The 26,067-nt window shown below is 51.5% G+C and overlaps 1 protein-coding gene across 1 annotated transcript in view; it reads left to right on the top strand.

Annotated features, from left to right (window-relative positions):
• NOS1AP (nitric oxide synthase 1 adaptor protein) overlaps positions 1–26,067 on the top strand; it is a gene marked incomplete at both ends in the record, with an annotated part of 41,427 nt that overhangs the window by 8,779 nt on the left and 6,581 nt on the right. Inside the window, 3 exons of the mRNA XM_082484097.1 lie at positions 1,537–1,608; positions 25,062–25,154; positions 25,548–25,606. Coding sequence (XP_082340223.1) covers positions 1,537–1,608; positions 25,062–25,154; positions 25,548–25,606 — 224 coding nt within the window. The remainder of the gene's footprint in view (positions 1–1,536; positions 1,609–25,061; positions 25,155–25,547; positions 25,607–26,067) is intronic.

A 26,067-nucleotide genomic window follows, 5' to 3' on the forward strand; every position in this document is an offset into this window, starting at 1 on the left:
CGTGTGCCCAGGGCTCTGGCTGCCACAGCCCTCCTCCTCATCTCCTGCTTTTTACTGATGTTTGCCAGACTTTATATAAGAAAAAGGAATCGATTGATCTCAAAGACCTCCTCTATCAATGTGACCTGAACCATTGAAAGAGTGGGAAGGCTCCGTTTAGGGGATGCGACTAAAAACTTACCAAGACTTGTGGTTTTTGCAGTCAGGCATTCAGCGGTTGGGGTCTGGGCAGTTAATGCCGCCTTTGCGGGCAACGCGCGTCGTGGGCTTTAATTCCCTGTTACATAAAGCCACCCTGCATCGTGGCAGCCTGCTCAGCACGTGATGAACGCGCCAGCTGTTTGCTGTTTATTTTTATATCCTCTCTCTTCGCATCCACTCTCAGCACCGACTGCCCGGTGCCGGTCGCTGGACGCCTGCCTCCGTCTCTGCCCGGGGCGGGAGCTGCATGGGGGAAGCTTGTTGGGTTCGGGGTGCGAGCACGGAGGGTTAGCAAGGAGGGCTATCCGGCATGGCACACATACGCAAACCCCAGGGGTGATCGTGCAGCCCCTGCGCTGTGCCCTCATTAGAGGTGGCATCAGTGTCCCAGGGGAGAGGAGCCGGCAATCCCGCAGCGATGCTGGGTGAGAAATAACCCTTCTCCGCAGCCTCTGCCTGTGCAGGGACACCCAGCACATGTTCGGCCATTTAAGCACCCATCTCGACGCTGGTGTTTGAAACCGTGACCTGGGTTTTCACGCTGTCAGCAAAGGTTACGGCTGTATTCACGGGAACATGTAGCCCTGCCAGGCTTAGTGCCCGGGCTGCACTGCCGGGGGTTACGTCAGCGCTCGTGTCGAGATGAAGCGTGGGAGCACAGGGGGCTAGTAAATAGACTCAAAATGCTTTTCTTCTAACGACACGTTTTTAGCACTCCGCATTGACTCTTCGTCGCTTGTCTGTTTTCTGATCCTTCTTCTGAATCTGCCCTCTTCCATTTTATTCTTAAAAAGGTTTTTGTTCAGCATCTCTCCGTGCCGGGTCGCAGCGGTGCTGCCTTTGGTCCCCTTTGAATAGCAAAGCGGCTCCTTTCTTTTGGAGGCTTGGCCTGGAGGCTCAGCATCTCTGCAAAAACAGCCAAGGATTTGGCAAGGCTGTAATTAAGTAGTGAAGGGCCTGTCACAGGACAGGTTGCCCCGGCTATTTTTGGGATATTGCAATACCCAGGACTATAATAGATGACTCGGTGCAGCTGAGGGGATATTGGCTTATACCTACGTACTTTGATCACGGCATAGATGAATGAATCCTGCTGGTCCAGTTACTGAAGTTATTTTATTGTTAGAATAAGGGCTGCTGAACGCTTGAAACATTGTGGGGAGGGAACAGCTTCATGGTGGGAGGTGTGGAAGGCTTCAGGTGCGGTGGGCCAAACTTTCTGTTCCCCAGAAGTGACCCTGCGTTCCATCTAGGGATGCCATTGAGGCCGTGGTGGGACCCTGGGGTTTCCAGTTCTGTGGAAACTCGATTAATCGGCTCTTTCTTTCCCTCTAGTACATCGGGAGCCTGGATGTGCCACGGCCAAACAGCCGGGTGGAGATCGTGACGGCCATGCGGCGGATCAGGGTGAGTGTGACGAGGATGCTCCTTCCCCTTGCATGTCAGGGTGGTGGGGACACTGCTCCTCGGTCTCCCCTTACAGCCTTCTCTCACATAAGTCCCATCCTCCAGTTTATCCGTAACTTGGTATTTTTCACTGTCACTTTCTCCATGGAGATCTCCGTGTAACCCGGGCTTGGTGGCTGCAAGCTTGTGCCACACCACCACATTTGGAGCATCCCCAGCGCTGGCTGTCGTCCCCCCCCCCTGTATCCGGGCATCCCACGTGCCATGGCTGGGGTTTGCCACAGCCCGAGCGGTGGCAGGGCGGTCTCCATGCTGCCTCCTGTGCAGGAGTGTGTGCTACAGGGGCAGGGATGGGGTGGAAGTTGGGTGTAGGACGTGGGGCTGCTGGCACTGGACGGAAACCGTAGCATTTGGAGGATTTCCTCGTATGTCAGTCCCAATTCAAAAGTAACAGCAAACTATTTGTGGAAAAACGTATGTTTGTCTTTTCCCGCTTGCGTTAAGTGTTTCAGCTGCGTGAAAATTCAGCTGCTGCCTGGATGTGTCGGCAGGTTAGTGCCCGGTAAATGGCAATGTGCAAATTAAAGTGCTGAGTAATGAGCTCTGGGGCTGGCCAGCAGCGAGCTTGTTTAGCAGCGAGTAGGTCGGGGGATGTCAGCTGCTAATGAAGTCATCTGGCTTCCCAAAATACTTATATTCAGGTTACGGGGCGCTCTCGCCATATAATGCTTGGCTGATGGCCAGGAGAGGAGCTTTTCCTCTGCTCCCCGGCCTCTCGCCCGCACAACTGGAAGGTGTTCAAGGGCGGGCTGGGAAGTGAGCAAAGCACGCACCCGGTGAGCTCACTGCCCCCAGGCTCAAAACAGCAGGAGCTTGACTGCTCTTCGCCACACGAGGCAGCCCTTTGGGCGGTGGTGGGACCATGGGACGTACGTGGTGGTGTGGCCACAGGCTCAGGTAATTTGGTCTGTTCCATGGGTCACAAGTAAGGGGTCTGCCCTGTCTTCCAGGAATGGCTGTCTCCTGGAAGTAACACTCTTAAATGGAAGGAGCTGAGGATGCTTGCGGGGATGTTGAGTAATGGATGAGCTGCCTTTCTGGTGGCCCCGTGGGATCCCGTGAGCACTGGACCTGCTTGTATGGCTGAGTAGCCTTACCAGTGTTCGGCTGTCGCCCTGCTCCTCTCTCAGCCCCTTCTGCCGACTCTTGCTATAACCTTGTTTTCTCTTTTCTCATCTCCAGAGGAGGAGAGGGGTATCGTACCCTGAGGAGAGGGGTATGGTACCCCAAGGAGAGGAGTATCATACCCCAAGGGCACAGCTTGCAAGGCTCTTCAGTTTCAAACTTTCATTGCATAAATAGTTTGTCGGCTTTTCTCAGCAGCTTTCCTACCTGCTGCCCTGTCCTCTTTGTGGTGGTTAACTTTGCGGGCAGTGCGCAAGCTGGGAGGTCCTTTATGGCATTAGGTTTGCTCACCTTGGTTCCACATGAGGTTTGGGACAGCACAACTGTGATGCCGTCAGGAGCTCTCACAAACAGCTGTTTCCTCTGTTGCCTTGCAAGATAAGACCTTTGAAAGAATGCAGCTGCAGCCCCAAAATCATGCAACTCCTCATCAGTATGGGAGGACTGGCACAACTTTGAGGGCTTAAATAAAGCCTACTGTGTTTTGTTTTTTTTTTTTTTTGAGCAATATAAATAAACTTCAGCGTAGTCTAGACAATTCATAGATAAAGCTCTGAATGGCAGAAAGAATACAAATTAGGGTAAAATAATGATTTCTCATGATGTGTTTGAAACGTGCTCAAGTTTCCTTGATCTAATGGAAGACGAGAGAGATGCAAGTCATTGAAAGGCCATGAGTCTGCAGACCACATCTGCCAGAGAGGCTTTAAAATCTCTGTTTATTTGTCGTGGGGTGCTGTTTGTGAAGAGGATGCCCGGATGGTTTCTTTGATGGGAGTTTACGCACAAAGCCCTTCCCCGGTTTCCCGTGTTTTGCACTGGCTTTTTCTACCAGCAGCAAGAGGTTACTGCGGCATTGCGAGGGCATTCGCTGGCTGGGCTGGGCTCCGGAGGCTGGTTTGAATTTGGCTGGAGGTCAAGGAATGCATGTTCTCCTTAAAGCAAAAGGGTAGATGTGTTCTTTAAGGCATAAAGTAATCCCAAAATATTGGCTTGGGGAAACCGGAGGAAGAAAAAGCTTATTTAGGCACAGAAGGCGAGCGATGGGAGATCTTCAAGTGCAAGCTGGGGCGGTTCTGCGTGTGGCGTGTGAAGCAGCTCCTTACCCTGAGGTTTGTATGGTTTTTGATGCGGTCCCTGGTTTAGGGGGAAAGCGTTGTGTCCTGGCACGTTCTGAGTTACTTGCTGCTGGTGACAGAGGGGGTGACACCCTTTCCGTCCCCCCTGCCGCTGCGTCTCCCCTCTCTCAATGCTGCCTTCATGCTGCTCACTGGCCTTTGGCACTGCTTACTAAATAATTAAAAAAAAAAAAAAAATGGTCTTACAAAGAAGTGAGGAAGCACTCTGCCCGGCAGCGTGGGTCCCGAGGGGGAGGGCACCCTGGAAGTCCCCGTAACTGCCCGTGCCAGGGAGGGACACGGGGCCACCAGCAGCAGCAGAAGCTCCTCCTGCAGCGCTGCCTCTGCTCCGCTCCCGGGCGGTCGGGATTCGGAGGGCAAGCGCCGGGGGCCTTGGCTGATCCCGGCTTCCTGTTTAGATGGAGACCTGACCCTTTGGGGGCAAAGAGGAGGACACGGCATAGCCAGCATTGCTGGGATTCCTGCTCTGGCCCGGGCTCTGCCGCCCTGGTGCTGCCCGTCTGAGAGCAAAGCAGAGCAATGGGACGTGGGCAGAATGGCTCCACCAGAGCAAGATGGAGATATTAAGCCCAAATTTGGTCCCTTTTGTGGATCTGGGTTGAGAGGGATTTTGTACAGGGAGTAGGTGTTGCAGGGCAGGGATGCCATCCCCGTCTTCCCCCTGCTGAAGGGCTGGTGGTGGCATGGCCATCCTCACGGTGCACGCCCGAGGGAGGGTTTCTGTCCAGAACCAGGAGGATGTTGGAGAATTCCCGGGATTCTCACAGCTCAGGGACGAGGAGGGAAGGGGAGGTGCTCAGCTCTGCCTTCCTGCTTTTCCTGCCTGCTCTGGCTGGCTTGCTGGGGACGCAGCCCTGTCTTGCTCTGCCTCTTAGTGCAAATCCCTGGCCCTGAAAGGACTCGGTGGAATGGGACATTGTCCCTGCCAAAGATGCACTTGGACAGCAATTTCCTGAGCGTTTGCTACAGCTTTCCTCCGGAGCCTATGTCTTCTGACTCTCCTGCAGGGCACCAATGGCCACATCAGTACTAAAAAATGCAGTAGGCCAGGGCTTGTTTTCCTGGCAAACAGTTGGGATTGTGTCTGTACAGCTGACCCCCTTCTCAAAGGAGGTGATTCTGCCCCTCTACTCAACTCTCATGAGACCCCACCTGGAGGACTGCATCCAGCTCTGGAGTCCCCAACATAAGAAGGACATGGACCTGCTGGAGTGTGTCCAGAGGAGAGCCACGAGGATGATCCGAGGGCTGGACCACCTCTCTTATGAGGAGAGGCTGAAAGAGTTGGGGCTGTTCAGCCTGGAGAAGAGAAGGCTCTGGGAAGATCTTATTGCAGCCTTCCGGTACCTAAAGGGGGCCTACAGGAGAGCTCGGGAAGGACTTTTTACTAGGGCATGTAGTGATAGGATGAGGGGGAATGGCTTTAAACTGGAAAAGGGCAGGTTCAGATTAAACATTAGGAAGAGGTTTTTCACTTTGAGGGTGGTAAGGCACTGGCACAGGTTGCCCAGAGAGGTCATTGAGGCCCCATCCCTGGAGTTGTTCAAGGCCAGGCTGGACGTGGCCTTGGGCAACCTGGTCTAGTGGGAGGTGTCCCTGTCTATGGCAGGGGGGTTGGAACTGGATGGTCTTCAAGGTCCTTTCCAACCTAAACCATTCTATGATTCTCTTCCTCATCCCAAAACAGGGTGACCTGGTCCGTGTTGCTTCATGCCCTAAACTGCTAGGGTAGGTTCCTCAATTCCTCTGGATGGAGGTGTGGTAAACCTATCCATAAGTCCAGATAGTTACCCTTGGGCACCTGAACCTCAATAGGTCCCAAGCTCAACAGTAATTAAATGCTCATTAAAGCTGCAGCCAGCCTGACCTGTTGGTGTGAGCCCAGGGGACCTTCCTTGCTCAGGCTCTCCTGGGAAGAAGCAGCCCGGGGGCCCCAATGTTCTTCTGCTCCATGCTGGTGATGGGCAAAGCTTGAGAAATTCAGATGGGAGCTCATGACTGTGGTCTGGGACAGGTTGTACATCCATGAGGTACCAAAGAGGGTGTTACAGTACTGGAGAGAAAGAGCCCAACTGATGCATCTTCCCAACCATAAGGAGTATGAGTTGTTGAAGATTTCAGTTTAAAGTGCCTGAGCTGTCTGCAGGGCATCCTTTCTTTTGGGTTTGTTGTTGTTGTTTTGGTTTTTTTTTTTTCCTTTTAGAATGGCTGAGCACATGGAGCCCTAAATGACAATGATAACTATATATTTGTTTACATTTTCATGATGTAAATATATGCAAATGCTTTCCTCTCTGTGGTTCTGGCATGTCTCCAGTGCAGCCAGGGCTACCTGGCTGGGGCTTGGTGCGGTTGTTCTGGAGAACTTGGAATCATCCTTTCTTTGCTGCTGTGGTTGCCGAGTGCAGCTTTAATCCAGGTTTTCTTTGGTGCCAGAAGGGTTGAAATCCTATATAGGCATTTCTGAAAAGCTGCTTCTGTGGAAGTCTTCTGCAAGCCTGTTCCTGGGAAGTCTCCAGCTGAGTTTTGCAGGCTCAAAACAAGGAGTCATTTCAAGCACTTCAAAATCTAGCTCCGCTACACCTCCTACTCTGTCAGGTACATCTGATTTTGTTGGACTTCTGCTGCTTTGCATAGCTGAGCTCTATTTTAGAAAATTGGCAAAATTGCTGAATTTCAACAAGCTTGTTTAAAGCAAGATTTTGCATCCCCTGCAAGCCACAGGCACAGTCGGACTGTTGTGAAAATTGATGCGTTTGGCCAGTTATTTGTGTAGAGCGCCTGGTGTAATTCTGAGCTCATTCAATTAAAATATTTCTGAGATACCCCTGTTCCTGCCATGGAGAGTTTTGAAAAGAGTTAGGTCATTTATAATGATGTCGTCTTTTTTTTTTTTTTTTTTTTCCTCTTTTTTTTCTTTCATCATGCAAGAAGCAGCACAGCCATGACTGTCCCTGCTGTAAAACAGAGCAGGATTTGAAAGGGAGCTGGCCCAGCAGGCAACGGGCTGGCCAGGAGATGCTCAGGCTTTGGCTGCCTGGAGAGCTCAGCCTGCTCTTGGCCAAGTCACGGCACTCTGCGCGAGGTGAATTATCGGTGCGCTAATGACTTGATGTGATTACCCGAGATGAACAAGATTACGTTGTATTAGATCTGGGAGGAACCGAAGGGATATCTGTAATAATTTCAATTGCTCTTTCAGTGCTCTGACAATCACAGTAAAAGGGGTGAAGGCTTCCGCGCAAGTTCACTGTATTTCTCCTGGCACCACCAGTGCCACTTAACTTCTTGATAAAATAACGGCTAGTCCAGTATGGCTACCAACATGCCACCTACTCGACTGCATGAAATAGGTCAGGATCTCATCCTGTGGTTAGAATTTAATCAATAAACTGTTTAAATTAGTAGTCAGATCAATCAGAGCAGCCTTTTGACTAGGACTGCGCATAGGGGAGGGATGGTTTCCAGGAGAGTTGGCCAAAGTGTGGTGGCCCTGGCTTTGCTGTCTATTTTAATACCATGGCTAGAATGCAACGAGCCCTTTCCAGAGAAGCTTTGAAGGTTACTAGCAGCATTAAGTAGTGTGAGTTGTAATGCACATGTAGTAAAATTACAAGTTTAAGGAGGTAAATGGCTCCGTGTGGGAGAGGGCAGGCATCTGAACAGGTAAGAAGGTGTAAAGCATGAGCCTTTAATGCTGGAAAGCAAGGTCTGAGCCCTGGGGGAAGCTGGGTAGGGATGGGGCTTTGGGCACTGCTTTCCAGAGAGACTTTGGGAAGGCGGTCCCGGGCAGATATGAGCAAGTACTGCCTGTGCCGGCTGTCTGCCGGGCTTGCTGGGTCACGCAGTGGCAGGAATGACTGGGCTGAGCCAGACATGCGACCTGATGGGTCCTGAGGAGATGAGGAATGGGCATAGAATCATAGAATGGTTAGAACTGGAAGGGATGTTAAAGATCACCTAGTTCCAACCCCCTTGCATGCTCCTCTACTCTCGGTAGCTGGCCTCGTAAGTAAGTCATGATAAGCTCATTGCCTTTCAGCTTCCAGCAATGCCCTAGCTAAGAGTTCTCTGCCAAGCTTGGGGCAGCAGCATGTCCCTTGTGGCCAGGCTCCAAAGTGTAGTGGGGAGGAGAGCTTCGTAGCAGGGTGTCCAGCCTGGGAAAGAGCAGGGGGTTCCCAGCTGGACAGAGAGCTTAGTTATGGAGCCAAGGAGGATGAAGGAAACCATAACCCGGATGGGGGAGCATGCTTTGAGAAGGCTGATGAGCCCAGGAGGTGCATGCTGGTGCGTGGTGTTCCCCATACCTTCTGTCTCTTTGAGGAGCTCAGGACTTCTGCTCTGGGCAAGTGTCCCATGGGCAGACGGTGCTCAGGGCTCTGCCAGGAGCACATCAACTGATGCTGGGCATGCCAGTGCAAGTAGCAATGCCCCTGGTGGGTGATGCTGGCCTGTAGCCAGGCAAATGCCTTCGAGAGAGCTGGCAGCCGAGTAGGCACCCTGCCCAGGGCAGGACTGGAGCTGCTGGCAGAAAGCTGGGAGGCAGCAGTGCCTTGTGTCCCCTACATCCCCGTCACGCATCCTTGCCCTGTGTTTGCTTGGGTTGGCCTTTCCTCAATTGGGCTTTCTTCCCTCTCCAAGAGCCAACGGCGTCTCCCTGTGACTCACCTCGCTCCCCAGCTGGGGGCTTTCCCTGACGGCGCTCATGGTGAGTCACATTACTGGCTTGCCAATGCCATCGTCTGAGACATCGGCAAATATCTGCTGGGAGCTCAAGGGAGAGGATGGGGAATAACGTCTGCCAGGCTTCCTGAACGTGGGGGAGAGGGCAGACCTTCAGCATCGCTCCTTCCCAGCCTGGGAGTGCTCTGCCAGCTCCCACCCCCTCTCTAAATTCATGGAGAGCCTCTCAAGTCATGTCACAAATGTCTGTCCCCTTTTGTGCCCTTGTGCTCCTTCCTCTTCCTCCTGCTTCATGTTTGTTCTTCCTCGGCAATGTTACTTCAAGCAGGCTTTAAGCATTGCACTAATGGGCTGCATCATGAAAGACATGGACCCGTTGGAGCAGGTCCAGAGGAGGGCCACAAAGATGATCAGAGGGCTGGAGCACCTCTCCTATGAGGACAGGCTGAGAGGAGCAACTGGAACAGGTTGCCTAGAGAAGTTGTGGATGTCCCATCCCTGGAAGTGTTCAAGGCCAGGTTGGATGGGGCTTTGAGCAACCTGGTCTAGTGGAAGGTGTCCCAGCCTGTGGCAGGGGGGTTGGAACTTGGTGATCTTCAAGATCCCTTCCAACCTAAACCATTCTATGATTCTATGATCATCCCTTGGTCTCAGCAGAGCACATGCAGGGGGGTCAGTGCACGCTGGAGAGATGCCCCAGCCTTCTGTGGCTCCATCCTTTGAGGGCTCCACATGGTTTTGGTAGTGCAGCAAGCCCGGTTCAGTGCCAGGGCTCAGCTGCACTAGAAGGAGGGGAATCCGGGGCTGTAAACCTCGCTTTCCACAGGAACATGGCACATCTGGAGGGAGCACTGACGCAGCACCACAAGCACGGCGGAAGCTGCCGGCAGTGCCGAGGTGGCTCTCCTGCTCCCCACACACCCGCTCTGGCTTTTCCTCCTGCCTAGAAGGGAGTGAATTGTTGCATGCTGTGGCTGACAGGCATGATTGGATTTAGCCTGGCTGTCAAGGGAGGAGGTCTGCAGCTTGTTCTGGGAGATTTGGGGTCATGAGAGCACTGGTAATTGCTGTTTGTGAGGGTTTGAAGAGTTCTTAAAGAAACCGTCGTCCTTTGATAGCTCTCTGCTCCTTCTGCAAGGTGACAGAGCTGCCTTTGATTGCCTGACCCTGTAACTTGTGTAAACCTCTGCAGAAAGTATTGTTGTTGAGGGAAAGGGCTGTGTTCGGTGTCACCAGCCATCACATACCCAGCTCAGTGCTCTCCAGCCCCACCGCTGTCACAGAGAGGTGACAGTCTCTTCTGCTGCTAGAAACTTGCTAACAAAGATAACCATCTCCACTTATCTGCGTTTTAGAGTAAATTCCTAACAGTGCATAGGAATGAGCTCCTGGTGCACCTGAGAGGTATTTGAAAGGAGAAAATAGGTTTGAGGGGGGTACGCTGAGATGTGGCTGATTTGGGGGTCTGCAACTCATCCTGGCACCTCCCAGCACTTTCCTGGTCAGCACAGTGGAGAGCTGGACTCATCCTCCTTTTCCAACCCCCTGGAGTTTGTCTCTTCTCACATCCATGCCATTGCTTTTATTTGGAGGGTTTGTCTTCTGGTTTACTGCAACATGGAGATTTCCTGTGGGTTTTTTTTTTTAAGAAATTAGGGCTTTCATCAGTTTGCTGCCATCGTGACAGTGTTTTTACTCTTGGGATGGAGTGGGGTCCAAACGCTCCCTTGTGCTGTCTGCTGAAGTTGATGTTGCATGGACCTGAGCAGAAGAGAGACAGGCAGCCGTGTCCTTGGTAGCCGCCTCTTCCAGCCCGGTGTGAGCGTGTCCAGAGATGATAGCTGGCTCTTGCTCTGTGATTAAGGAGAGAAATAGCTTAGGAAAAGGAGAGCAAAGATTAAAAAAACCTCACAAGCAGGAGGCCAGGGGTCAAGCAATATTTAATATCTGTTTTATGGATGAAAAACTGAGACAGAGGGAGACTAAGTGACTCTCCAGACTCTTTCTGAGGGAAGCATCCCTGCGCAGGGAACTGGACTGAGTTAAAATTGAACCAAGCTGAAGGCGACACTTTAAATGCTACTCTTGTGTGAAGTCCTTTCTGCTCCTGTGCTTCTCTGCCGGTCCTCGAAGGCCAAGGACCCCTTGATTTAATTTGTCGAAGTATTCTCCGGTGCATCACCACAGAAGAGAGGCAAAGCGCAGAGCTGCAGCCTTGCAGAAAAAAAAAAAAAAAAGAAAAAAAAAAAAAGAAAAAAAAATGCCACGTGCCCCAGTTTCTTCCCTGCTAAAATTAATTCTTGGTGGTTTTGGCTTGGTGCAGCAGGGAAGGTTTAGTTCTGGGCGATGCCGTACACCAAATGGCTGAGGGGGAAGAGAGCAGTGTCAGAGCCTGCCTCGCAGCCTGTGGCAAGGCAAGAAGGATTTTGGCACAGGGTTTTGTGGCCGTAAGAGCTGTAAGGGTGTGTGTGTGTGTGTGTTACGGTGTGTTCCTGCGGCACACGGGAGTGGAGGAAAGGATCACATCTGTTTTAAGAGGAGAGGCTGCAAAAGCTATTGTGTGAGCTGGTCTGTGGAATGGATCGCGTTTAACTAGGGAGCTGGAGGAAAGGATGTGTCTATTGTAGGACAGCAGAACAGCAAGCACAGTCGAGAACAAGATAAAGGAGCCGAGCACTCTCCCAGTCCCAGAGGAGAAGGGCTTCAGTGTACAAAGCACGATGAAAGCCCTGGAGGTCCCCTGACTCCTCCTGCCTGCACCTCCTCGCCCCACGGGCAGGCTGCCATGGCCATTAAAGGGCTGCTGCTTCTTCTCCGCAGGGCACTGCAGCCACGGGCACGGTCCCCGGCTGCTCCAGGATCCCTGTGGACGCTAGTCGGTGGGTGAGGTGATGTTCTTCAGCTGGGATTTTTGGAGGGGCTGGACTTTCCCAAGCTGGTGTGAAGTCTGCCCAGAGGGATACTCTAGATGAAGAATGTAGCCAAATTTGGATGAATTTTCAGAGAATAAAATGTTTTCTCCTCAGGCCAGGCTTCCCTGATGGAGACCGAGGATCCTAGTGATTCCTGATCTGTCTCTTGGTCTTCACCAGCATGAGTTTTACGCGGTGGGGAAAAAAACCCAACCAAACGAGTCCTCCTTGCCATGTGCTTCCCTATGGAAACTGCTGGTCCGTTTCAGCAGATGCTGCAAAAATCAACCTGAAGCGGGTATTCAGTTGAGGAAACTTCAGCAAAGATGGTTAAATTACAGCTTAACTCTTTAACTGAAAACAGTTCCACCTGTGATGTTTTACAGTGGTGGTATTCTTGGATTGCAATGTATGCATTGTAGGGAGCCATCTCTTTCTTTTTCCCTCTAAAGCCTCCAGTTTTGTTTTTCGCTTTTTGTTCCAATGACATTTTCTTGCTCCCTCTTAACATGACGGATGAGATTGGTCTGGACTCCTTCAAACACTCCCTGATTCCCAGGAACTTCAGGGATGTGTGTGTGTGTCTCTCCAGTACTGCAAACAAAAAACACCTCTCTGCTGACCTCTACATACATGCTAAGAAATCCTCAATATTTTAAAAAGAGAAACCCGGAGTAATTGGTAGTGAGCGTGATTCGGGATGTGGGTCCCACTGAGCTTTCTGTGAAAAGATGGGTTTTTCTGTGGTTTGAGTGGATCAGCTCCCAGGTAGATGATCTTCTGCATTTGCCTGAAGTCAAAGAGCCTTCAACGTGAGGAAGCTCTCCCTGAGTCCCAGGTCTGAGCTGCAGACAAGTCCCCTCCTAGCCTACTCTTTGGATAAGCTAAATAGACCGAGTTTGTTTTAACCTCTGGGACATAAGAGTCTGGGAAACCTGCCTCGTGTTCTTATTGCTTTTTCCTAAACTCTTTTCTGTCGCTTCTTTGAAGCGTCCGATAAAGCAGAACATGTTGTCTTGGGAGGTATTATATTAGTTGTGATTTCAACAGTGCATTGTTTGAGGTAATTTCACCTTTCTACTTGCCCTATGCATGTGCCCAAGACCACGCTATCTTCATAGTGTCCCTTCCGCTGGGATGGCAGTTTTCAATGTCTCTGGGGCTTTTTAGGATGCATTTCTGCATCTCGTGGGTGCAGCTTCTGTTCCTTTTTCCTTTGGCAGCCTGCTTGGCCAATGCCATATAAAATCAACCTGAAATGAGTAGATGCCAAATTCCTGTACACTTGACCTGGATAGCAAATACCCTGCGTTATCTTCCAGAACTCCACAAAAACGGGCCTTGCTGTGCTCTCCTTGTTGTGGGGTTTCCTCCAAGCACAGTGGCATTGTCATCTGTCGCTGTCATTGCTTCATTTTTGGGATCCACCGGTGAGGTGGATTTTGTCACCTTAATCTGGGCTGTACGGTTGTTATAGATAAAATTGTTATCAAAATGCATGCGAATGGGGAAACAGCAATGTATTCTCTAAGTTTCTTAGCCAGCCTAATACCTTTGTGAGGTGCACTTTTAATTTTATTGAGATAGTTGAGAACCTAAACTTGCACAGAACTAGTGCTGTGCTGGGTTGTACTGTGATCTTTTTGCTTGACATTAAGTTCTGTATTGGCTGTTTTCTAACTCCACCTAAAATCTTGGAACTTCTATTAGTTTGGACTTTTTTTCAAGGATCTGAGTCTGTAGTTCTTTCTGAATCCCTCTAAAGGACATTATTCAGAGTTGTTGACTTTAAAATGTAGAATTTAGTGAATGATTTTTAATACCTGCATTAGTTATTGCTGAAATAGGAACCATGAAACAAGTGTGAGATGCATAATTATCTCTTTTCTCCAGTTACAACCCAGAAACATCGTTGAGCACCACCGGCATCTAATGAGCCCCACAGGTCTGGCTTGTTTCTGATGTGCTAAGAGTTTAATGCTGCTGCTCATTCATTCTTTATTAATTGTCTGGATTTTGTAATTGCTGATTTAGTTACAGTCTTACCAGCTTGCCTTCCTTTGGTTTGTCACTGCTCTTCTGCCTGGCTATTCTCATCTGCCTTCTCAACTGGTCTTACTCAAGCTTTTTATGCAACTGTGGGAGAGCAGCTCTTTGGTGAGCAGTAAAAAAAAAATAACGAAATAAATCCTGCATTTCACAACTTGGGGCGTAAATCTCACCGTGTTCTGATTCGGCTCGCTTTGCTAAGCTGACGCCTTTCTGAAGCACTGCGTGGGTACGTTCTTACAGTGCCCCTCTCTTTGTCACCTGCCCTCGGGGTGGATTTGGGGTGACTCTGTGCTCTTCTGTGGTGTCAGCCCTGCCTCCGGCCCCTTCCATGTGGGTGATCTCAGGTGCATCAAGGTAGTTTCTGTCTTAGAAAGCTTTTGGGGCAGAAAGCTAATCTTGAGCATAGAAATTTTGGTTTCCTCATGGGGCGGAGGAAGGTGCCTGGCTGGGTGCTACCTGCACTGCTCAGCACCCGGCACTCCCAGGGTCCCCAGGGCATCAGGTCTTGCTGGTGCCAGAAAAGAGGCAGGAGTTTAATTAGGGATTACTGTAAACAGGCACAGAATCATAGAATGGTTTAGGTTGGAAGGGGCCTTGAAGATCATAGAGTTCCAACCCCCCTGCCATAGGCAGGGACACCTCCCACTAGACCAGGTTGCTCAAAGCCCCATCCAGACTGGCTTTAAACACCTCCAGGGATGGAGCTTCCACAACTTCTCTGGGCAACCTGTTCCAGTGCCTCACCACCCTCAAAGTGAAAAATTTCTTCCTAATAGCTAATCTAAATCTACCCTCTTCCAGTTTGAAGCCATTCCCCCTCGTCCTGTCACTACATGCCCTTGTAAAAAGTCCTTCCCCAGCCCTCCTGTAGGCCCCCTTTAGGTACTGGAAGGCTGCTATAAGGTCTCCCCAGAGCCTTCTCTTCTCCAGGCTGAAGAGCCCCAACTCTCTCAGCCTGTCTTCATAGGAGGGGTGCTGCAGCCCTCTGATCTTCTTTGTGGCCCTCCTCTGGATGCGCTCCAACAGGTCCATGTCTTTCCTATGTTGGGGGTTCCAGAGCTGGACGCAGTACTCCAGGTGGGGTCTCACAAGAGCGGAGTAGAGGGACAGAATCACCTCATGATTAGCATGACTAAACCGCTGCAAATGGCAATGCTTTTCCATAAGCTGAGCGCCGTCTAGCATGTGAGTTCAAACCCACTGTAGCCTGGATGAATAGAGGCCATTTCTAGGCTCTTGTAGATTCTTACCCTCTTCAAAGAGTGGTTGCAAGGAGCCAACACCAGACGGCTTGTTCACCCACTGCCATTGCCTGCAATAGGTCGAATCAAGGCATATTTAATTAAAAATACCACAAATTCCAGTCAGATGTGGGGTTTCCAAGGAATGTGCTTCTGCTTATTTTGGCAACAGGTGGTAAATATTAGAACATGTACAGCTCATCTCTCATCTCCTGTCTCCAGGGCTGCGAGAAGCAGTGCGAAAGCAGTGCCTGCAGATGCATGCAGGGCCCGCTCCCTGTTTACATTAACTGATGGGAACAGCTCAAAGCCTGGTTATTTTTGCAGCCAGTTCAACCAGTATCCCATACGCACCCACACGCCGGGTAATTCGCACGCGCCATGCTTGGCCATCAGTGATGGCAGCGTGTGAAGGCAGGTGGGAGCTTGCCGCCTCCCACGCTGGTCTGGTCCATGCTGTTATCACTTCCTTGGATTTCTGAAAGGGGTTAAGAGATGTTTTCAAGGCTGCGGGCTAGCTTGTGACACGGTCTCCACTAACTTTCATTCCTGGCTGAGAGGTGCTGCTTTTCCCAGCCCACAAGTAGTCGGTCCTACTCGGAGCCATCGCTGAGTGTGCCTGAGCTGGGGGAGAAATGATACGGCTGTGCTGGGACACAGCTTTCTCTTATAATTATAGAATCATAGAATGGTTTAGGCTGGAAGGGACCTTGAAGATCATCGAGTTCCAAACCCCCTGCCATAGGCAGGGACACCTCCCACTAGACCAGGTTGCTCAAAGCCCCATCCAGCCTGGCCTTGAGCACCTCCAGGGATGGAGCTTCCGCAACTTCTCTGGGCAGCCTGTTCCAGTGAACAGCTATAAGCTCGGTATTAGTGAAGCCCCAATGAAGTGAACGATAACATGTGCATAGGGACCTGGTTTCGGCTTTGATGAGCTGCTGGGTGGAGCTGAGGGATGTTGCTGAGAAGTGTGCTCCTGCACCGCCGGCTGCATCCCTCCCATGCACCAGTACCACTGCATCCCATCTCCCTGCACAGTGCTGGGCTTCCATGGCACGCAGAGTGGCTGCAAGCTGTCTTGGGAGTTGAGGATATACTGATGTGTCTCAGATCTCCTCTAAATCTGTGATTTTAAGGTTTTAACAAACAAACAAACAAAAAAGACCCTTGAGTGGGACTGGGAAGTGTGGGTCCCCTAAGGGTTTCTTATAGGGGAGGTAAATCTTCTTGTAAATTGAAGTCTGCAAAAGAAGAGGTGAGAATAAGGTGTTACCGAAAAGAACTTTACCTATTTAACCCTATGATTGATATTGATTTGATTTTTTTTTTACTAGTCTGATTTCTCTGAGAGTCCCGTGAAACTGCTTAGACTGAAGATGGCTTCTGTATGTGTCCCAGTTTGCCAGCTCAACTAGTGAAACTTTGAGGTGGTGAGGGGAGGTTAGAGGAAGTGGATCGAGGCAGCTATAGGGTAGGAAATAGCAAACCGAGCAGAAGGAATTTATTGTGAAGTATTCAATGTTATTGGGAAACATATTTTGTGTGATAAATGGGCGTGCTGTGATCCAGGGATTGTTTCAAAGCAGTAACCTTAACTCTGCTCTGCTGTTCTCACAACATGGGTATTTTTAGACTGATTCCCATTTATACCCATCAGTACTCGCGACCGTCACAGACGGTTACCAAAATTAAACCTGAAGTTGGATGGTAAAATAGGCACTGACCTTGTCAGTACACACCAAAATCATATCTTATTTCAGATGAACGCATGCACCTCGGAGCCACATTTTCCCATATGTGCGAACGCAAACTCTGAGGAACTGCGGAAGAGTTTTAAAAAGCATCGTTAAACCCAAGAACGAGCATCCAATACTTCGTTACTCCCCCACCCCCTTCCAAATTACTGTGCCCTTTGATTAAAGTCTAGCTGCTGGCAAAACCCCCACCACTGGGGTGTAGACAGGGTGACGGAGGAGATGTAAGCCTGAGGAGCAGCTCAAACCTGAGCTGGCAAGACGACAGACGTGCATCCAGCATGTTTGCCCATGCCATGCTGGCGGTTTTCCAATGGAGCTGGTGGGAACCTTGGTCCTGCCCCCAAACACCTCTGTGACTCCATGCCCCATGACGGGAGCTGTCTCCTCTGTGGGCGTGAGCGCTGCAGGCTGGTTTCATCCCAGTTTTGGCAGCCGGGAGAGGGGAGCATAAGCAAAGTGGCTGCAGTGCGGGGATCCCCAGGTCTCCCGGCTGTCCTTGCCTTTTTGTCTCCCAGCCCCAGGAGGGAGCAGGGAGCTGTGGCTGGCATCCCATGGGCGACCACCCCGCCGGTGCATGGGCACGCCTGTGGCTGGGCACGTACCTTACAGCTGCACGTGGGAATCGGGGTGATAACCTGTCCTTACTGGAGACACAATGGGATTGCATGTCCGTGGCAAAGGGGAGTCCTCGATAGACACAGGCAGCAGCAGCACCACTTTGGTAGGGCAGCTTAAGGCAGTCTTCTAAAAATGGGTTTTAGTCCATTTGTTGCTGATCAGATTAATAGGCTAAGCAGGTATTCCAGTGTACTCCCCTCCAGCAAGCTTGAGTCCCCTGTGGGCTTAAAGCACAGCTCAGAAACAGTGGACTGTCAGATGTTTTGAAGCCTTGTTCAGAAGTGCTTCTTGGATGAAGCTGACCACCCTCCTGGGAAGTTCCTCCTTTCCAGCCGCTTTATCCTCCAACATCTGCTGCTGCCCCAGTAGAGCTGGGGTGATGCATGAGTGAGACGTGGGCTGGGGCAGGCTGTCAGGTGCCTTTCTGCTTTTTGGGCAGCAACCCGCAGCGAGGGCAGCAGGAAAGAGTGATGCTCCACACCTGGGTACCCCACTGACGGGACCCCTGGCTCTCTGCTGCCCTACCTGCCTGACAGCCGGGCTCTCAGGACACTTGCTGCCTCCGTTCCCTGCCGTGTGGTGGACTGTGCCCAGCTGTCTGCTGGACACTACCCCACTGTTCCCAGACCCGTGTGGCTTGGATGGTCGGGGACCCTCTTCTAATCTGCGAGGCTACTCCTGGCCAGGTTGCATCTGTTTGCTACTGTGCCCAAGCTGTATTTTAAATCATTCCCTTTCCCTCTCCAGCATTTATTTCTGCCACTCTATTTAGAGATACTTATTGGTCATGTTTTCTCATTTCGCTGGAATGGTTAGGCTCCTCTTGGATAGCCAACACTCTATGTTGAAACTCATCTGGGAGGCCTTTCTCTGTGCCCCTTCCTTGCCCACAGAAGCGTGCCTGGGGCTTGTGCTGCGTGATTCTAATGAGATCTCCAGCTCATCCTGCGCAGTGCCACTGCAGCTTGCCTGTCCTTAGCAGGCACGGTTGCATTCGGTGCATCCTATATGCATGCTGCCAGTGCCAGCGCGCAGCATCTCTGTGCCTGGTGAGCTGGGTGCTGCGTGTGCCTTCCCTATACATGGGCTTTCCCAGCCTTTTGGCCCAAGAAACTCTTGGTTCGTCGCGGTCCTGTGCTCACTGTGCTGCCTGCCTCGGTGTGCTGCAGCCCCTCCGACGCTGGAAGTCACGCTCATCCTCCCATTAACAAAGCGCCAGAAGGGAATAAAGGAGAGAAGAGATGTTCCTGGCTGTGATCTGCTGCTAGCGCTCCCAGGGGACCCCAGCACTGAGCTCCAGGTGTGGTTTACCCCACGAAGGGCTAGCGGGCACCAGCTGCTGCCTTTCCTGGTCCTTCTGCTCCCTGCTTTCCATGCCCATCCCTGGGGTGGCTCCTCACCCCCAGCCAGGAAAGACCCTTGTCCATCTCTGGTTCTCTTCCCGCGGGCGGCTGGGAGTCATCCGAGGGCACCGGTGTTGGTGCCATTTCCTTGTGTGGTTCAGTAAAGCAAAAATCCTCATCCCCTGCATGGTGCTGTTGTTTGCCGTTCCTCCCAATTACTACTATTAGGATCCCAGCAAGGTTTCTCAGGCTTCCCTCCTGTGGGTTACGCCTGATGTCCTGTACATTTCTGAGATTTACTTTCATTCCCTGTATTTTCAGCGGCAGAAATTGTGCGGCATGTGGTTTCCTCCCCCCCACCCCCAAGTCGTTAATTCTTGGAGCCGTGGAGCCTGTGCCGATTGAACTCAAGCTCCGCTGTCATTTTGTAATAAGTTAATTCTTCGTCAAGGGAACAGTACCGCTCCTCCCCCCAAAAGTGCCGGGAAAGCCTTTGCTAGTCTGCCACATCTTTCATTAGCCTGAGCTGACCTTGGGTTAAAGTCTAACTCTGAAGGTATTTTATTAGCTGCTGTGCTGGCCGGCTGCGAGGAGGAGCTGCCGTGGGGTGACGAGGGACGTGGCCACCGGCTTCCAGCGCCCTGCCCCGCTCCCCTGCCAGGGACTGCCCCAGCCCTGCACTTGCGATTTCGTTCCTGTGACGGAGTGGGCTGCGGGAGCCATGGGAGAGCTGCGGGAGCATCGCCGCAGGCAGAGGTCGGAGCCGCAGGGTCCTTGCCAGCCAGCCCTGCCGCTCGGCAAAGGTGGCTCTGCGGGATGCGGTGTTGCTCAGGGTTTCACGTCCTTTCTGTAGAAGCACAAAGAAATACAGTTTTCTGACAAAAAATACACCCCCTTCTATACTTTTTGTTATAGCAGATTTTTTTTTTCCTCCTGCCTCCCGAGCTAGCAGAGTAGCAATGAGTTTTGTGGAAATTGCTTTTTCCCTGTTAATTGAATTCTCAGACCACTGCTCCTTCCCCAGTACAAGCTTGTAAACTATTTATTTATTTATTTATTTATTTATTTATTTTGAGGAAGGGGCTAGAGGATGGAAGGGGACAGGAACAGCTCAATGCATTTAGGGAAACTTCCGTTACTGCCAGTACAGTCTGACCGTATAGCATTCCTGGTACCTTCCCTTACTGATGGAGAGTGCAAGTGGGCAGACTTAAACCTGTACCTGCTGCAGTTTAGATGGGCTGGAATGAAATGAGGGCGTTTTTTATTCAGGTTAACCTTTTATAGGTGCTTGCGAATGTGGGGGATGATGAATCTAGAAAGACATCATCTCTTCTCTCTAGTGTCTGATCTGCCTCACCTCGCACGCAGTGCGTGGTTACAAGTTTTCTTACACTTTTACTGTGTAGAAACAGTGCGATGGGGATGGATAACATGTTTCTAAGGACGCCGAGTTTTCCACGCTTTTCACACATACCCATCGCACTCGGATTCATACATAATTTTACTCTAAGCTGACAAGGTTACATGCACTCTCTATTAAGCAACATATGTTACTCTGTTCTCCAGAAAGGGCAATTTTCATCCTCTGCCGGTAGGAATGTGTTGTGCAATGATGCATACACCAGCTGGCATTATTTTCCACCTAAAGTTATTTAAATGCCCAACTCCGTATAAAAGACAGATGTTGAAAATAGACTCCCACTAACCTGAGGTCAATGGTAAGGCGCTCATGCTCTGACAAAATAGATGTTTCTTTTCTAATTGAGAAGATAAACATGGTTTTTTTTGTGCACAGTGTGAAATTAAGGGATAATCTTTATTCACTTCTTAGCTGATCAGAGTTTACAAGTGATCTAATACTTCTTTTTCATTAGTGAGACCACCTTTACTTTTTCCCTTGAATATTTTTTTTAACTTTGGCATATCTCAAATGTCTGTTTTCAATCTTTGCTTAAAAATTTTAGTAGAGTGCTTAGAGCTTCAGTTGGAGACCAACTGTGGAGCTGTGCAAGTTCAGGAACAAATGGGTTTCTCTGTTGCTCTTTCTATTTTCTGTGCATTTCCCTGAAATCATTTATCTGTCTTCTGAGATGGCCAAGGAGTAATATAGTTAACCCAAACTTGTAGTATTATTACAGATATTTAAAGATCTAGAATTGTGCCCAGGATGGGCAAACTACCTGGGTTGAAGGCCAAGAAAGCTCTTTGACCATTACACCGTTTAGTTAGTTAGGAGTAATACAGTGAAATGCTACGTGGTGTGAAACCAAAGGGGATCATGGGGAAGTTGCACAAATCCTCTTTCCTTCCTTGATCCCAAGCTGGATAATTATTTCCGTATCACTTCTTTATTAAAACGGTAGGCTGGTGTTCAACTCTTCAAACTGGAGCCATTGGTAGCCGAGTTCCCTCAAGGGAGGGAATGTGGGTTTTGTCCTGAAGTGGTCACCTAAAATCAGAACGCGGTATCCAGAGGACGCGGGGTGAGTTGCTGTCACTCAGCTCCCCACACCCTATTACAGAGGCGCTCCTGTTGCTCCCGTAGCAGTGCGTAGCAAAGGTCCCCCTGAGCACCCCTGTCCCCTCCTGGCAGCAGAGCGGGTCCCATGCTGGTGGCTCTGAGAAGCCCTGCTTTTGCTTTGCCATGCACGTGGTATGGTATTGCCTCAATGACAAGCTCGTTAGCAGCGATGGCATGATTTTTTTTAGCGCATCTTTGGGGATTCAGGATGTATTCCCAGCAAGGGTTGTATGGCATTGGTCCAACATCCCTGGAAACGTGCGGGTTTTCTTCTCTGGGTCAGCTGGTGCCTGCTGGTTTTGGATGCTGTGGCTGTGCAGACCATCTCAGAGTCCCTTTGGTGGGTTTTCTAACCCCTCCGTCACCTCTGCTCTCCTCCCAGCAACAGGCAAAGCCAAAACCCTAATGCTTTGCATCCCTCTTAAGCTTTCTCTCTCTGTTTCACAGTAGAAGGAGGCATGTGGGCAGATCTGGTAGATCTCTGCGCCCAGGACAGACAGAGCTGTGGTCAAGAATAACTCCAAGCCAGGGAGGTCCTGACCAGTCATACAGAGAGAGGTTTTCCATTGCTCCGTTAAATAAATGGACTTGCAGGGCAGGTTGTTAGCAGGGGCAGATCTTGTTGACATACAGCACGTTGGTGAGACCGTCTGAGATGTCCAGCAATCTTCAGGAACAAAAAGCCCATACTGGCATCTGTAGTCTGTTCATGAAAAGGATTTGCCATTGCTTTGGAGAAGTCCAAGAAGGTAGCATGGGGCCAGCTACCCCTCCTGGGCTGGGGGGAGTTGGAGTGCACACAGGGCACCCAGCTCAGCCCTGACTACTGCTCTTGGGCTGTCCCTCACCTGATGCCTCAGGCTGGCTGCGACCATCAGCCGCTGCTTTCCTGGGAGCCGCAGGAGCTTGCTGGGGTGTGCAAGGACTTGTGGTGGGACATGCCTTTCTCCTGCCGTAGCCAGCGAGCAGCTTCCCGGTGTGGCAGGGCACTGAGCGGGGCTGGTCGTGGCAGCTCATGTTAACTGCCACACCATGAGCCAGCAGGTCTGAGCACAGATTCTGCCCTGCACAATTTTGGGCTCTGTGGCTCAAATCTCACTTAGAGGAACTGAGCAAACCTAATGCTCCCTTTAACCCTAGCCAGGGGTACGGCTTGGGGTGAAATCCCTCTGGTTTGCTTGAATTATGTGCAAATTGCATGCTGCGGCTGTAAGCAGGGGGGTAGCAGCGCAGGAATGGTGTGCCAGGCTCTGCAGAGCGGTACGTGTTCCCTCTGGGTTTGGTCTGCTGCCCCTCTCTCCTGGCTGCTTCTCCTCCCCTTCATGCACCTAGTTGCCCAAACTCAAATTTGAAAGCCCCTCCAAATCAGCAGCTCGCCTCCCGTCCCCTGGGGCTCGGCGTGCCTGCCCCACCGCGCAGCCCTGGGGATGCGAGAGGCGGCTCAGCTGACTTGCCGTGTTATTGAATCCTCTTCCTTGCTAATTTGTTATTAAATTATGGTTAGTGTTTCATTAGAGCCCTCAGTGGGCATGAGTTCATTAGCATTTTATTGGCTGGCGCTTGCGCTTCGTTGCATGGGAAATGTGTCCCAAAGAGCGACTGCACTCGTTGGAGTGATTGCGCTAACGAGCTCTGGTCCGGGCAGGGTGTGCAATAGCTCTCTAAGCGCATGGCTCCGACTTGCAAAGGAGCTTGGCTCTCGCCTGGGCATCGGGATAAAGGTCTGGATTTATGCAAGGGCTTAACAAATCTGGTCAGTCAGTCCTCCTGAGAATTTGACTTCTTTGCTCCCATCGGTTCTTGCTGGAGTTTTGCCATAAGTCATCAGCATGAGGGGACTTTGGCTTCAGCGTGCCAGAGGCAAAACAGCTTTTCCCATGGCACTCCCCTCTGCCAGGCTCAGGGTGACCCCCGGCAGAATCCCTTACCTCCAGCCAGGGATTGCGGAAGCCTCTCTAAGGCACTCCGCATCGATTCTGTCCCTGAAACATATGCCGGGGCTGGGTAGCATCTTTGCTGCAACATCCTGGCCTGTCTGCGTTGCTGTCCTGGGGCTGTTACTCACCCAAAAAACAGGCTAAAAATAATCTCTCTAACCCTGAGATATTTTTCAGGGTTGCTGGGTCTTCCAAGCCCACGTTAATTAGCGCTCGGAATGGCCCAGAACAGAAACCCCATGGCTCTAGAAACTGAGAAATGCAACTTGATGTTTATAATCAGTGGTCATTAGGACCAATAAATCAGGCTGCAGCTCCACAAGTTGCCATGCAGTCGCTCTGGGTGCTGCAGAGAGCATCCCGCTCAGCCCGCAGCTCCTGGAAAAATCTCACACAGAGCTTCGGAAGGTGCTAGCTTAATTACTCCAAGGTAGCCGGGCTGGAGCTCACCTTTTCAGGGCTAAATCAAGACATTTCTTTAGTGTTAGGTACCAGACACACTGCTGTGATCTCAGTACTGGTCTGGTGTCTTAGCAAGGTGCAGGGAGGGGGCTCTTGGGTGCAGTTTCACCTCCGCTTGTAACGATGGGGAAGGGGGAATATGAGAAATCAGACTTGGAAACCCACCCCGGTTGGGCTCTTTGGTGAGGGACTCTGGTGAGAGACCCTGCTCCATGAGGAATAAGCCTTGCAAGCAGCGTATAGGTCCGTGCTGGGGATTTTGAGGCTGGTGGGAGCCTGAGCTCTGCTTTCTCCAGCCCATCACCATGGCTTCAGCCCTGGAACGGGTGGGCTTGTGCAGCTTGCCTGGTCTGTGTGCTGGGGAGGGCAGAGCTGCATTCCCCACCCCACCCTCGCTGTTTTCTGAATCATCTCTATCTCCCGTCCCCATCGGCGACTTTAAAATGGCTTTGAGGAATTGTGCTTTCAAGTCTTTTATCATTCGATCGCGGGTCAGGGCCAGCAGCTTTTCCTGCCTGCTGGCTCTGGCTGCCAAAGTTAATACATCATGCAGTGCTGGAAATGTCACACCAAGGCTCGGCGTGGACTGGAGGCAGGGCTTTACACCGCCTGCCCTCTGCTCCCTCTGCAGAGAGACCGGTGAAATAATGAGAGGATTAATTAAATTCCTCCTCTTCAGGCACGTGAGGTGCAGGATGCGGGGCTTTTCTGCCGCCGGGTGGGCACAGAGGATCTGTCCCCACGGCTGTGCACAGCACCCGGCGTGTGGGACCAGCACACCGGGTACCTGATGTGGGTGCACCCCTGGTAGACGGGTTATGGGAGTCCTCAAAAGTCCCACAGCAGGAGGTTCCTCGGCCTAAATGGCTCTTCCTCCGCCAGCCCCCTCCCTGCTTGTAAGGCTCTAAATGCAAAAGTGGCTGGATTTGGGGGGATCTCACTCTTTCCCCGGGCCAGATCAGAGCTTTGTGTTTAGTCACTGATCTTTGGAAGTCTCTGTTGGGGTTTTTTTCCTGTCCAGTGACTTCTAATTGAAGTGGATAATTGCATTATCCCATGTCCCCTGGAGAGGTTCACAGGGTCCTCAGCAATCATCTTCAGTTTTATACTGAGCCCAAAAAATACTCCACTCAAAATGTCATCTCCCTTACCAGAGCACAGCAATGGCCACAAGCCAGCGGGGCAAACCCAGCTGGGCTGCGGAGCCGGGAGGGCTGGCAAGGCTGGGGAGGTGGGAGGCCCTCTCCAGGGAGGTACGGCCCTTTGGAAGGGCAGAGCGAGTGCCTTTGAAACACAAGTTAACATTTCCAGCAGCGTCCTGGGCTGAGCAAAGCATTATCCACATCCAGGGGCTGGATTGCTTCAGGATGTGCTCCTCTGGATGCTGGGCATGGGGACACTGTGGGGAAAAAAGTCCCCCGGTCCTGTCCTAGCATGGATGCGCAGGCTGATGCAGGCATGTGCTCAGGGAAGCACGTGGGGTTGGGGAAACCTTTCCTTGTCCCTCTCGCCTCTTCCCATCGCAGCTTCTCCAGCCCTCCCTGGGCTTCCCTGATGCAGGAAGGCTAATTCAGGTGTTTTCTTCCATCCCCCACAGTATGAGTTTAAAGCCAAGAATATCAAGAAGAAGAAAGTGAGTCTCATTGTGTCGGTGGATGGCGTGAAGGTCATTCTGAAGAAGAAGAAGAAGGTAGGCAGCGCTGGTCCCTGGGGCAGTGGTGCCTTGGCAGCAGAAGCCCTCCCCACGCGGTGCAGGGACCTGCGGCATCCTTGAATTTCTGGGAAACTGGTGGGCTGAGAGAGGGAGGGATGGGCTGGGATCAGCCACGGAGGAGCCATGTTCCCACTGGGTGGCTGAGCCAGTCCTGATGCGGGTGTAGAAGGGGCTTGGGGGGACCCTGTGGGAGGTGGTATAGGACATTGCTGGTCCCCAGCAGGACCCAGCCCTTGGCGAAAAGTTGCAGAGGAGCAGCAGCAGAGCTGGGACAAGAGCTTCTCAGGTCTGTCCCTGGACTGTCTCTGCCCTGTCCTTGATCTCAAGGACAGCGTCTGACGTACTCATTTTCAGCTTCTTTCATTGCAGAAAAAAGAATGGGCCTGGGATGAGAACAAAATGCTCGTCATGCACGATCCCATCTATAGGTAAGGCTGCCTGCTGAGGGGACGGAGGCTTGGGTGGCTCTGCCGTGCCGTTTACCCCACGCTGCAGTGGCACCGTGCTGGGAGCTGACGGTGGACAGCTGCCACCGTCCCCACAGAGGGCAGCTGCCCTCGCATTCTGTGCTCTCCAAAAGTCCCCAGCTCTCTCTTCCTCCATCTCATTGGCAAAAGCTAAGAGCATGGGGTGTCTGTGTCCTGGGGAGGCCAAACGGGAGCAAGAAAGAGCCCCAGCCGTGCTGGGGAGGGGGTGGCAGGGACCTGAGTGAAGAGGCCAGCTCTCCAAGCAGGCAAGGAGGAGGTCTGAGGTTTGCTGTCCTGGGTCTCTGGAGGGCTCCTGGATCTGACAGCTCTGCCCCTGGGGGCTGAGCAGAGAAAGCCCCATGCCGCCTTCGCAAAATGCTTGCTGCTGCTGAGTCAGCAGGCTAATTTTCCCAGCCGAGGCA

The sequence above is a fragment of the Vanellus vanellus genome (genome assembly GCF_965231255.1).
Source record: "Vanellus vanellus genome assembly, chromosome: 5".
Classification (NCBI taxonomy): Eukaryota; Metazoa; Chordata; class Aves; order Charadriiformes; family Charadriidae; genus Vanellus; species Vanellus vanellus.